We start from the raw sequence: 13187 nt of genomic DNA on the forward strand, positions 1-13187 counted from the left end.
TGAAAAGCCCCTCGGGCTGTATGTTTGACGTGGTGAATATCATGAATATAACTTGTGTTGTGAAGGCATCTCAGTCGCACATTTTTTGGTAGAAGCAACTGATTTGCATATCAGGTAAAGTAAACCTTGAACTATTATGTAATGTATTCATCAATTTTATGAATTAATTATATTTTGGTGAAAAAATAAATTCCTTATGTGCACCGACTCCCCATCAACAATACCAAAAAAAGTTTGGTTCCCTCAATGATAACGCCAACAATAACAATTTATGTGGTTTCTTTCGCATAATAAAACATCCCAGGGTGTTTCACAAGAATGACGATCAAAACAAAATTTGACACCCAAGCCACATAAGGAGAAATTAAGACCGGTGATCCAAAGCTTGGAGAAAGAGCTGGCTTTTTAAGGAGGGCGAGGAGTCGGGAGAGTAGAAAAGCAGGGAAGCGTAAGGAGTACTTGTGTCCCTGGCAGCTAAAGGCATGAACTCCAATGATGGGGGCAACTAAAATCAAGGATTGACGAAAGGCTGCAATTGCAAAAGTGCAGGTATGTCTGGAGGATGTGGGATTGGCGGAGTTCATATAGACAGGGAGATTTGTGGGGCAAGAGGATGTTGGAGACGGGGAGGATTCTAAGGCTGGAGGAGGTTACAGAGATAGCAGGGTTCTGTGGGCTGGAGGGGATGACAGTGGCAGGGAGGACTGTAGAATTTGGAGATAGAAAAGGTATTAGGCAGTGGAGGAATTTGAGTTTACCTGTGAGGTTGGCAGAGAAAGAGGGGGTGTGGGAGTGGAGTGGGTTGGGGAGTTCTCCTGAAAGGGAATGGGGTGGGAGGGAGGGGGGAGGGGCTTATTCCGCTGCGAGGGCCTACCCAGGGTTGGGATATTGGTGCCTGCTGTTTGGTAAACTCTGCACTGCACCATCTGTTTTCAATCCCCTGTTGGTACAGGTCTGCTCCCCATGGGCACTGCTGACGGAGCTGATTGCACACTGCAATGACATGTTTTCTTAGCTTTCGGCATTTGACGCGGAAGCCAGTGTTTATGCACATCCCATCCTGCCAGGTTTCAAAGCACCGAACTCCCAGTGGCATGTGGTGAATCTGTTAGTACTGCAAGAGAATGGGGAACTGATTTTACCATAGAGGGTCAATAGAAGGGAAAGGTTCAATGGGCCGAATGGCCTTTCTTCATTCTCCATGTTCAGTGCAGTGAGGGTGTCAGCATTGACAGCGTGCGAGCCTTCTCTGCCCCAAAACAAGGGCAAGCGATTAGGTGCAGAAAGACCATTTTTTTCTTTAACCCATAATGTGAGGTGTAATTTGCCAACTTTGCCTACATTTCCCTAGAATCCCACCACAGTGTGGAATGCTGCGACCTTGTGCAGTCACTATACATGGTGCAAATCAACCCTTCGAGACCTGTTCCACCCCGACCGATCTGTATCTTCACTCATTTGACCAAGTTTGGTACTCTCACCATCCGCAAGCTGCAAGTCAGGAGTGTGATGGAGCACACGCCACTTACCTGGATGAGTGCAGCTCCAACAATACCCAAGGAGCTCAACACCATCCAGGAAACCCCACTTGGTCAGCACCCCATCCACCACCTTCAAACGCCCACTCCCTCCAGTGGCAGTGACCATGTGTACCGTACCATACATGTACACATATGCAAGTCCCTTTATGTCTCGCCTGTCAAAATCACCTCAAATAATAAACATGTTCTCTTGAAGAGAGTTCAATTGTGGAGATTGGAACGAATGGGGGAGGGGATGTTGGGGAGCCATCTTAAAACAAGAAAAGCAGATGTGATGTCTTCAATAAATGTGCTACCTCTTAGCAAGAAGGCTTTTCACAAAGTATTGATATAAAAATTATTCCTATTTTTGCTGCCTGTAACCTGATATTCGACCCCCTCCACAAACCAGCCACTTCTGGTTTATTGAACTCTTTGCTGTATTTTAAAAATAAACTCCATTGCAGTGAACTAGCCATTTGTGTAGCTCAATACTCAATGCCAGTCTTTTATCTATTTTTTAAAAACCCTTCTTGTGGTTCTTTTTGACTAGTGCAGAGGCGATGGGCCGAAGGTCCTTTTCTGTGATGTCGATCTCTCTGACTCTGTTACCAGGGGCAATTGTGTGTTTGTTTGTTTGACCTGCACACCGTGGGGGTTGGCTTCTCAGTAATTAAAGTTGTTCGTGGGAGGTGCTGGACTCTGGGTGTTGTGTTTTTAAAAGGAGTCGCTGAATCTAACCCGGCTGTTTCCTTTCTGTCACCAGGGGAATCGGTGAAGTATGACCCGACTTTCAACGGCCCAATCAAAAACAGGTAAAATGAAACCGGGTACTGATCATGACTCCACAGCCTTCTGGTGGACATGTCCCAAAAAGATTCCTAATCCTTTGAGCGAAGAAATTTCTCCTCATCTCACTCCTAAATCCCCACCCCCTTCTCCTCCCTATAGGTTCAGGCATACATCTGAACAAGGAGCAGGAACCAGCCTCAGGCCTCCTCTGCCATTCAGTAGGATCATGGTTGATCTGATAGTAACCTCAAAGCTGCATCCTGCCTACCCCATCCCCTTGTTTACCAAGTATCCATACACCTCTGCTTTAACAATAGTCAAAGAGTGCTTTCAATGTCTTTCAGGAAGAGAGCTCCGATGGCTCCCTGCACGCTGAGGAGAAAAATATTATTTACCGCTTTGATTTTAAATCCTCTATTTTTAATCAGTGACCCCACTCCAGTTCTAGATTCTCCCACAAGAGGAAACATCCTCTCCACATCTGCCCTCTCAATACCCCTCGGGGTCTTAAATGTTTCAATCAAATCGGCCCTTACTCTTCTAAACGCGAGCAGTTACAAGCCTAACCTGCCCAGTCTTTCCTCGTGAGACACCCATCCCAGTGCTGCCATAAAAGCAAATTACTGGGCATATAGGAATCTGAAACAAAACCATAAAATTCTGGAAATCTCAGCAGGTCTGACAGCATCTGTGAAGAGAGAACTGAGCTAACGAGTCTGGATGGCTCATCGCCAGTCTTTCCCTGTTTGAGATTCCTCAACCAGGAGAAACGATCTATGCGTCCTGTACGTTTCAATCTTCTCAAGTCTTCTAAACACAAGTGGATTTCAGTCCATTTTATTCGGCCTCTTATCATCTCTGGACTGAGAGGACAACCCTCTCACCCCAAGTGTCAGACTATTGAATCTTCATTGTAACGCCTGCAATGCAAGTATCATCCCTCCTCAAATGTGAAATATTGTAGATTATTAATAAACACTGTTTAATATTCCTGTGAGCTCTTTCTCCTAATGTGTACATTGTTCAGTCTTTCATTCGTGCTTGAAAATGATAATTCTCCTTATATTCTTTTCCCCACTGCAGGAGTTGCACTGACATCCTCTGCTGTGCCTTGTTTATGGTCTTCATTGTGGGTTATATGGTCGTGGGGATCTTGGGTAAGTGTCATGTTGGGTTCAATGTTAGTCTCCAGTTCTTTTGTCATTTGCCTCTGACTCACTGCCTCGCGGTGCTCTCGGTCATCCCCCAGCCTTCCTGACTCTGGCTGAGTGTCACACACTTTGTTCCTCGAGCCAGTTTTGGTGAGTGATGGACCCAGATCCTGTCCTCAACCTGTCGTTGTGTAGGAGTGAGAATGCTCTCAGTTTCAAGCTCCCACCTCATGCCTAACTCTTCAGGGCAATGAGACAAAGTACATGCCTCGCATGGGAGGATCAGAATTTGGAGCAGGAGGAGACCATTCAGCCCCTCAGACTTGCTGCACTATTCAATACTATCTTGGCCGATCTTCTACCTCGACTCCACTTTCCCACTCACGCCCCTTGGCCCAGAATCCAGATCTGACTGGGAACTAATGGGCCTCACGGTAGCATGGTGGTTAGCATCAATGCTTCACAGCTCCAGGGTCCCAGGTTCGATTCCCGGCTGGGTCACTGTCTGTGTGGAGTCTGCACGTCCTCCCTGTGTGTGCGTGGGTTTCCTCCGGGTGCTCCGGTTTCCTCCCACAGTCCAAAGATGTGCGGGTTAGGTGGATTGGCCATGCTAAATTGCCCGTAGTGTAAGGTTAATGGGGGGATTGTTGGGATACGGTTTACGTGGGTTTAAGTGGGGTGATCATTGCTCGGCACAACATCGAGGGCCGAAGGGCCTGTTCTGTGCTGTACTGTTCTATGTTCTATGTTCTAATCTGGACCAGGCGTCTAAATACTGTGGCTCCAAGAGCAGGTCAGGAATCCTCACCACCTGAACCCCCAAAGTGTATCTATGAGGCACATGGTGTGAAGGACCATTCTCCACATGCCTGGATGAGTGCAGCTGCAACAACATGAAGAAATTTGACATCACCCAGGACAATGCAGCCCGCACGATTGTCACCCATCCACAAACATTCACTCCCTGCAGTGTGCGCCATCTACAAGAAGAAGCATCCCTTTCAAAAACTGGACAGGTGAAGGATAGGTGGATTGGCCACGCTAAATTGTCCCTTAATTGGAAAAATAGAAAAAACAAAAAGCCCATCAAGTTCACTCATGCCCTTCAGGGAAGGAAATCTGCCGTCCTTACTTGGTCTGGCCTGCACGTGAATCCAGATCCACAGCAAGGTGGCTGATTCTGAACAGTCCTCTGAAGACGGTCATCGTACCAAACCACTATGGGGAAAGTTAGGATTGTGGGTACAGCTACATCACACAAACTGCTGCGATTGAACATGGCAGCTTTTCATCACCCTCTCGAGGGCAGTTGGGATTGGGTGACAAGCGCTGGCCTTGCCAAACGTGCCCCCCCTCGTCCCATGATTGCGTAAAAGAAAAGAAAAGTTAGATTTGAAATTCTTGTGCCGTGCATAAATATGACGCAGGTTATGATGGTTGTCTGAGGAAGAGGGTCGGAGCAATATAATCTGGAGAGTAACTGTTTAATATAGAACATAGCTATGTGCAGATATACAAGACCGTAGGCTTTTTCAGTCCCAGTCCTAGAGATAGAGCTATCTCCATTAACACAACGACCAAACTCTGATGAAACTCTATTCAAACTCTGAATAGTCATGTGACTTTCTTGATATTATCATGTGATTTGTATGTTTCCCCAGTACCACATTGTCCTTTCCAGCACTGAGCACAATGCAACAATGTATAATGAGAAATAGCTATGTAAACAAGTCACGCTGTAATCCCATAACTGTCCCACTGTGCTAGGGTGAAATTACAGCCTGACCACTTTTCACAAGTTTCCAGAATGTAGACATCAACATTTACTACAGTGGAACGCGGAGGCCAACTGATGTAAGATTAAAATTATAGCATGATAGAATAAAATAGCACAGAAGGAGACCTTGGAAAGAACTATCCAATTTGCTGCTCATTCCTCACACAGGCCTGCACTTGGTCTCATTTTTCTAAGGAAATATTCAACTCCCTTTGCCATGTCTTCTGGTTCCCATAAGGTAAAAACACTTAACGCTCGATGAGGATGCAGTATTGACTTTATTTCTTTCTGCTCTCAGTGTGACTGAGTGACTGGTACATTGTTACTCAGAACAGTGCCAGAGTGAATGTGGCACCCCGGCATATATATTCACAAACATTTATTTCCTAGCTCTTTACGAATATAAACAAAAAAAACACTCTGAAATGTGTATTCCTGTTGCTCTTTGATTTGGTACCGACCTGTTGGCCATTTATTTGGCCAATTATTTATTTTGCTTCATAAAGCTTTGTTGCTGGAATGAGGTTGTTAGTATTGACCCTGTTTGTTGTGACCTTTTTCAGCCTGGCTATATGGTGACCCACGTGAAGTGATCTATCCCAGGAACTCCACAGGAATGTATTGTGGTGCCGGGGGTAATGAGTAAGTAGTTGTTTGACTGGATTTCAAACTGAGGCGGAAGAGAAAGACTTTTCAGTTTAAAGGTGCAGTGTGACCTTTGGGTATTACCACCCCAGACCAGACCAAACAGTGGCTAGCATACTGGACAGAAACCCCAATATTTTATTTTAATTTTGGGGACAGTGAGGAAAGGATATTTCGCTCCAGGAGTGATTTCACAAAGACATAGGGATATGGTACATTAACACATACTTTATTACTAACACAGTATTAAAACATCACACCAGAAAATAGCTCACAATTACTCCTTAAATAATGCTCATCAATACAATGAATACAGTGACCCTTAACTGCTATCTTTATTCCAATTCAAACAACAAAAAACCCACTCCGCTCTCAATCCACTTTTAAAAACAGTTAGCACTCAAGAATTCATGCTCAACAGAGATTTTTGTTTGTGAGAAAGAGAGTTCTTGTGCCACTGTTTTAAAGAAAAGATCTGAATCCTGTCAGAACCATGCAGAAACTCTGGCTTTCTTCCAAAGCTTCTTCAGTATATTTCAGCTCATCTTCTAATTACACTCTTTTGAACTGCTTGGTAAGAAACTGCTGGTCTGTCCGCAGACATATCTATAACTCCATTGCAGTGCGAGCAAAATCATAGAATCACAGAATTTACAGTGCTGAAGGAGGCCATTCGGCCCACTGAGTCTGCACCGGCCCTTGGAAAGAGCACCCTACCCAAGCCCACACCTCCACCCTATCCCTGAAAACCCACTTAAAATGCTTGACTTCTGCTCACAGCTCAACTGAATTGCTTTTTTTGAAAAATGGCTGATACCTTGGCTCCACCTAGTAATTGCATTATCTTACCAAGCTGAAACTAATTGACGCCAGAGGGATCCCTCCCCTCTCCCCAGGCAATCCAAATAAAACTGCATTAGCCCAAACCTTTTACAACACCTTAATTGCACCCCTGGATCCCAACCTTTCAAACCAGGATTCTTTAAAAACACTACTGCAGCAGTCATAGACACTAATAATCCAGCCCTTACTGTACCAAAAACCTATAATATTATGTACCTTAAATTCCTACATTCAGCACCGGGGCCATAGTGGTGGTGGCGGGGAGGGGGGGGGGGGGGGAGGATTTGGAGGGGGGAATGGGGATGAAATATGGATACGCTGGTTTCTATGTGTGTGTATACCTAATGATTTATTTCCTCCCCAACCACCCCTTGTCAGCCTACTTGGAACTGATAAATGGAGATGAGTTTCATGAATGGATATCAGAGTTTGGGGTGACGTGTCAACTTTCACTAGGGAAGTGTCAGTCAACCTTTACAACTAGCTTTGTCCAATCACCTCTTGACCTTGGGAACTGTAGCTCATATTTTCACCACCCTCTCTTCCATAATAAGGATCTGGCCCTCAGGTTATTAGCCTGCTTAATCTTCAATCAACAAACTTCCTGGACTCAATAAATCCTTCACACTGTGGGAGACGGGCATAATGGTAAGCTCACTGGTCTGGTAATTTGAAGGCCCAGACCAGTTCTCTGGGGACACAGTTTCAAATCCCATCAAGGCAGCTGGTGTAATTCAGTCAATACAATAGTGAGCAGGACCATTATCATCCAGTTGTTGTAAAAGGAATTCCATTGGGTTAACGATTGCTCTTTAGGGAAGGAAATCAGCCATTCTTGGATGGTCGGCCTATGTGCAAGTCCAGCACCATAGCAACATGGGTGACTCCTAACTGCCCTCCGAAAACACTTTGCAAGGCACTCGGTTCAAGAGAACTGGCCTTGCCAGCGACATCCACATCCCATGAAATAAATTTTTAAAAGTTTATGTTGAGTTTATTCCTCGTGATTGAAACAGCAGCAGAGCATAGTCAAGAGCCTCCTGAATGTTCTCTTCGGGGAGCCCTGAGGATAGCTGTCGGGTAAACGATAGAAGCAACTTCTGTGGTGATGCCTCCTGCAGCTTAATTGCTACTCGAAGACAGGAGGCTGGCACCTATACATAGAAACATACATAGAAAATAGAAGCAGGAGAAGGCCATTTGGCCCTTCAAGCCTGTTCTGCACTCATCATGATCATATTTGATCTTCAAGTTCAATACCCTGACCCAGCCTCTTTCTCCACCCCCCCCCCCTCCCAAATATCCCTTGAGCCCTTTAGCCCCAACAGTTACATATAATTCTTTCTTGAAATTGGGCAATGTTTTGACCTCATCTACTTTTTGTGGTGATGAATTCCACAGGTTCACCACTCTCTGGGGGAAGAAATTGCTCCTCACCTCAGTCCTAAAAGATATACCCCTTATCGTCAACTATGACCACTAGTTCTGGACTCTCTCCTCATCGGGAACATTCTTTCTGAATCAACCCTGTCTAATACTGTTAGAATTTTGAAAGTTTTTTTTGAGATTCCCTCTCACTCTTCAATGAATATAATCCTGTGACGGGGGTGGCACAGTGGTTAGCATTGCTGCCTATGGTGCTGAGGACCCGGGTTTGAATCCCGGCCCTGGGTCACTGTGAGGAGTTTGCACATTCTCCCCGTGTCTGCGTGGGTTTCACCCCCACAACCGAAAGATGTGTGGATAGGTGGATTGGCCACACTAAATTGCCCCTTAATTGAAAAAAATAATTGGGTACTCTAAATTTATTTTAAAAAAAATATATAATCCTGTGACTTAGTTTTTCCTCACATGGTAGTCCCGCCATCCCAGGAATCAGTCTGGTAAACCTTCCCTGCACTTCCTCCATAGCAAGAACATCCTTCCTCAGATAAGGACATCAAAACTGAGACAATATTCCAGGTGTGGCCTCACCAATGTTCCATACAATTGCAGTAAAACATCCCTATTCCCATACTCAAATCCTCTTGCTATGAAGGCCAACATACTATTTGCCGCCTTTACTGCCTGCTGCACCTATGCGCTTAATTTTAGTGACCTAACGTATGAGGACACCAAGTTCTTGATGAGCATCCACCTCTCTTAATTGACATCGATTCAAATAATAATTTGCCGCCTTATTTTTTGCTACTGAAGCATATAACCTCACATTTATCCAAATTATACTCCATCTGCCATGCAATCGCTGGCTTTTAAAGCAGACCAAGCAGGCCAGCAGCACGGTTCGATTGCCGTACCAGCCTACCCGAACAGGCGCCAGAATGTGGTGACTAGGGGCTTTTCACAGTAACTTCATTGAAGCCTACTTGTGACAATAAGCGATTTTCATTTTCATATGTGCACTCAAATCATCTTGTTTGAATCACTCTACATCCTCCTCACAGCTCACCCTCCTACCCAACTTTGTATCATCTGCAAATATAGGACCCCCAACTAACCTGCACATCTTTTAATACTAAGGGACAATTTAGCATGGCCAATCTAGCTAGATGAGGTGGCGGATGACATTAGGAGAGCAGGTAGAAAGTGTACAATTTCGCTCAGTCGGCACCTGGCGAACGAGGATGACTAAATGTTTTGATCTTTCTCTCTTTCAAGGGGTAAATCCTATGTCTTTTACTTTGACATCTTGAAATGTGTCACACCGACAGGCATCCTGACATCTGCCCTCAACCGCCTTCAGTGTCCAACAACTCAGGTACTGTCCTCATCAGGGTCGTTCATTAAAGCTTAAGAACTAGAACTGGCGTAGGCTATTCAGTCCCTTGAATCTACTGTACCATTTGACAAAATTGTGGCTAATCTTCTAACTCAACTCTACCTTCCTGCACTGCCCTCCCAGTCCTTGCTTCCCTTGGTATGTAAAAGTCTATCGGCCTCTGTCTTCAATATTCCCAACAACTGAGCAACCACAACTCCCTAGGATTAGGGAACTCAACAAGCACTGGATTGATGACATTTCTCCTCATAAGGGAGGTGGTGGCATAGTGTATCATCACAAGACTAGTAAACTAGAGACCTAGAGTAATGCTCTGAGGACCCAGGTTCAAATCCCGCAACTGCAGATGGTGAAATATGAATTCAGTAAAATCTGAAATCTGGAATTAAAAGTCCGATGATGTCTAAATCTGCTGCCCTTACCTGGTCTGGCCTACATGTGACTCTTAACTGCAACTAGTGATGGGCAATAAATGCTGGCCCAGCCTGTTACACCCACATCCAGGAACAAATTTTTAAAAAATCGAAGTAACCCTGTTGCACAGCCTGCGAAAAATATCCATAGAATCCCACTTGTGCAGAAGTGCTGTGAAAGAGCACCCTATCTCGGCCCACTCCCTCGCCCTATCCCCGTACCCCCATCTAACCTACACATCTTTTAACACTAAGGGACAATTTAGCTTGGCCAATTCACCTAACCCACACATCTTTGGACTGTGGGGGGAAAAAACAGGAGCATCAGGAGGAAGCCTATGCAGATATGGGGCGAATGTGCCAAACTCCACACAGTCAAGGCTGGAATTGAACCCGGGTCCCTGGCGATGTGAGGCAGCAGTGCCACTGTGCTGCCCTTCTAACCTCAACTCTGCCAGCCTCTCAAACAATGTTTTATGTTTCAATGACATCACCTCTTAATTCTCCCAAACTGCAGGGGTTACAGGCCTAGTATACTCGATCTCTCCTTGTAGGACTCCCCTCCCCAACTCCATCCCAGGAACCAGCCTAGTTGCCCTATTGAAATTGCAGCAATGCCCTTCCTTCGGTATGGAGACTAACCCTGTTGTATTGTGAAACCCTTAAGAATCCATATAATCCCTACAGCGCAGAAGGAGGCCATTCGGCCCATCAGGTCTGTCCCCAACCCTCTGAAAATAGGTCCACTCTCCCACCCTATTCCCATAGCCCTGTGACCTAACCTGCACATCGTTGGGTGTTAAGGGGCAATTCAACATGGCCAATCCACCCAACCTGTGCATCCTTGGGCCATGGGAGAAAACTGAAGAACCAGGAGGAACCCACACAGACACTGGGAGAATGTACACACTCTACACAGACAGTGACCCAAGATCGGAATTGAACCCAAGTCCCTGGGGTGTGAGGCAGCAGTGCTATATGTTTTCTTTACAAAGGAATTGAATTATAAGACAAATAAAGACTAATGTACCATTTATTTTCCAAGTGCCTTACTGTACCTACGTGGTAAGGTTCATGTGTAATAGGGCAGTGTGGTGGCCCAGTGGTTGGCACTGCTGTCTCACGGCGCTGAGGACCCGGGTTCAATCCCGGGTCACTGTCCATGTGGAGTTTGCACATTAATAATAATAATAACAATAATAATAATCGCTTATTGTCACAAATAGGCTTCAATGAAGTTACTGTGAAAAGCCCCCAGTCGCCACATTCCGGTGCCTGTTCGGGGAGGCCGGTATGGGGCGGTACATTCTCCCTGTGCCTGCATGGGTCTCTCCCCCACAACCCAAAGAGGAGCAGGTTAGGTGATTTGGCCACACTAAATTGCCCATTAATAGGGGGGGAAAAAATTGGGTACTCTCAATTTATTTTAAAAATAAAAACAAAATAAAAGTTCATGTGCAAGGCCACACTGGCATTTTGCATGTAAACATGAGGTCCTTACGAAGATCTGCAACTGAATTTTAACAGATGTTTATATTGTCAGAATTTGCATTTTTGATAATCGATGAGCACGCTTGTGATCTTGCATGAGGTTTCCTTGGCTGTTTTATCCTGATTCTTTGACAGCAAAGCAGATTTCAAGTTATTCCCGTCTTCCCATGACCTGCAATTATCTTGCGCTTGTTCTTGTATCTTGGAGGACTGTGTGACATAGCGGATGATGTGACAGGCTGATCAGCTGTCTCGCGGGCTGTCTCTGATCTTTTATCCGAGCTGAAATGCTGAAATCTTTTTTTTTTTTGTTGTTTGGCAGGTTTGCGTTTCAAAATGTCCTGACAATTTCTGGCTCCCAGTGTTGTCCGTCGTCTCGGTCTTGTCACCAGATATGATTTTCCAACAGGAATATTGCAACCCTTCCATTAACCTCAAAACCACCACCTTGGTGAGTACCACTGTGTCTGATCTACCCCTCCCGCGTTTAAACAGCTTCCTCTTGCTTGATTGTGTGATTGAAGGTTTGGGTGTTTTCTGACGAGGGGAAAGACGCAGCCATTCACGTGGTGACGTTACTTTCCTAACCGTGCTTTTCACCCCACGCCCTCCAATCTTGGGATCAACGTGTAGACAATTGATCAATTTGATGTGCATTCAATTTTCTTTACCGAGTGTCCTCTCTCTAGTGGCTCAGTGTATAGCACAATTGCCTCTGAGTCAGTAGGTTGTAAGTTCAAGTCTCACTCTAGGTGCTTGAACACCATGATGCCAATGCCGAGGAAGTGCTGCACTGTTGAAGGTGCCAGATTTTGGCCGAGACTTTAAATCAAGGCCCTTAGGATGCCAGGATCCCTCAGCCATTTTTTCAGGCAAGGACGAGCAGCTCTCCCACCCAACAACCTGGTTTCGGGTAATGGTAACCATGATGCTATGTTGGTGGCTGCAAAAGCCCATCTGGTTCACTAATGTCTTTTAGGAAAGGAAATCTGCCATCCAGTTCTGGCCTACACGTGACTTCAGTCCATCCTGTGTGCCTGTTGGGAGCCAAACTGACACAAATCGTCAAATTGTTGTATTTTCAGAAACCGAATGAGATTTTGGCGAAAGAATTATGTCCTGCGTACACTATCCCGAGTTCACCGCGTAAGTCTCTGATATTTCCTGGTTTACGTGTTTCTGTCAGAGTGGGGATGTTATTCTGCTCATGCCTGTATTTTAAAAATAAATTGATTTCGAGTACCCACCTATTTTTTTTCCAAATCCCACCCTGGCATTCCCCGCGCGCAGTGAAGCTGCTCATTAAAATACAGGCACCAGGGTGGCACGGTGGTTAGCACTGCTGCCTCACGCCGCTGAGGACCTGGGTTCAAACCCGGCTCCCTGTCTACGTGGGTCTCACCCCCACAACCCAAAGATGTGCAGGGTAGGTGACATGGCCACGCTAAATTGCCTCTTAATTGGAAAAAAAAATAATTGGGTACTCGAAAACTTTAAAAAACCTTGCAAATCCTCCCTGAAACCCCACCCCTGCGCCCCTCCCAGCCACTAATTCCTGAGCTGCTAAGATGTCCATTGTATAAGTGGATATCAAAGATCTCAAGGCCACAGCACTCTCCCCAGTGACTTAGTAGATAATATCCCAGCTGACTGGCTGTTTACTCTGTGGATGTTTGTGGAATCTTGCTTTACACAGTTTGCTGATGTTTTCTATAGAATACCTACAGTGCAGACGGAGGCCATTCAGCACATTGAGCCTGTACCGGCTCTCCGAAA

General features: G+C 45.4%; 1 protein-coding gene across 1 annotated transcript in view; it reads left to right on the forward strand.

Moving 5' to 3' along the window:
• LOC119976488 (choline transporter-like protein 4) overlaps positions 1-13187 on the forward strand; it is a 105616-nt gene that overhangs the window by 51937 nt on the left and 40492 nt on the right. Inside the window, exons 2-7 of the mRNA XM_038817029.1 lie at positions 2287-2335; positions 3396-3469; positions 5804-5882; positions 9387-9486; positions 11734-11862; positions 12497-12557. Coding sequence (XP_038672957.1) covers positions 2287-2335; positions 3396-3469; positions 5804-5882; positions 9387-9486; positions 11734-11862; positions 12497-12557 — 492 coding nt within the window. The remainder of the gene's footprint in view (positions 1-2286; positions 2336-3395; positions 3470-5803; positions 5883-9386; positions 9487-11733; positions 11863-12496; positions 12558-13187) is intronic.

Source organism: Scyliorhinus canicula, chromosome 13 (genome assembly GCF_902713615.1).
Source record: "Scyliorhinus canicula chromosome 13, sScyCan1.1, whole genome shotgun sequence".
Classification (NCBI taxonomy): Eukaryota; Metazoa; Chordata; class Chondrichthyes; order Carcharhiniformes; family Scyliorhinidae; genus Scyliorhinus; species Scyliorhinus canicula.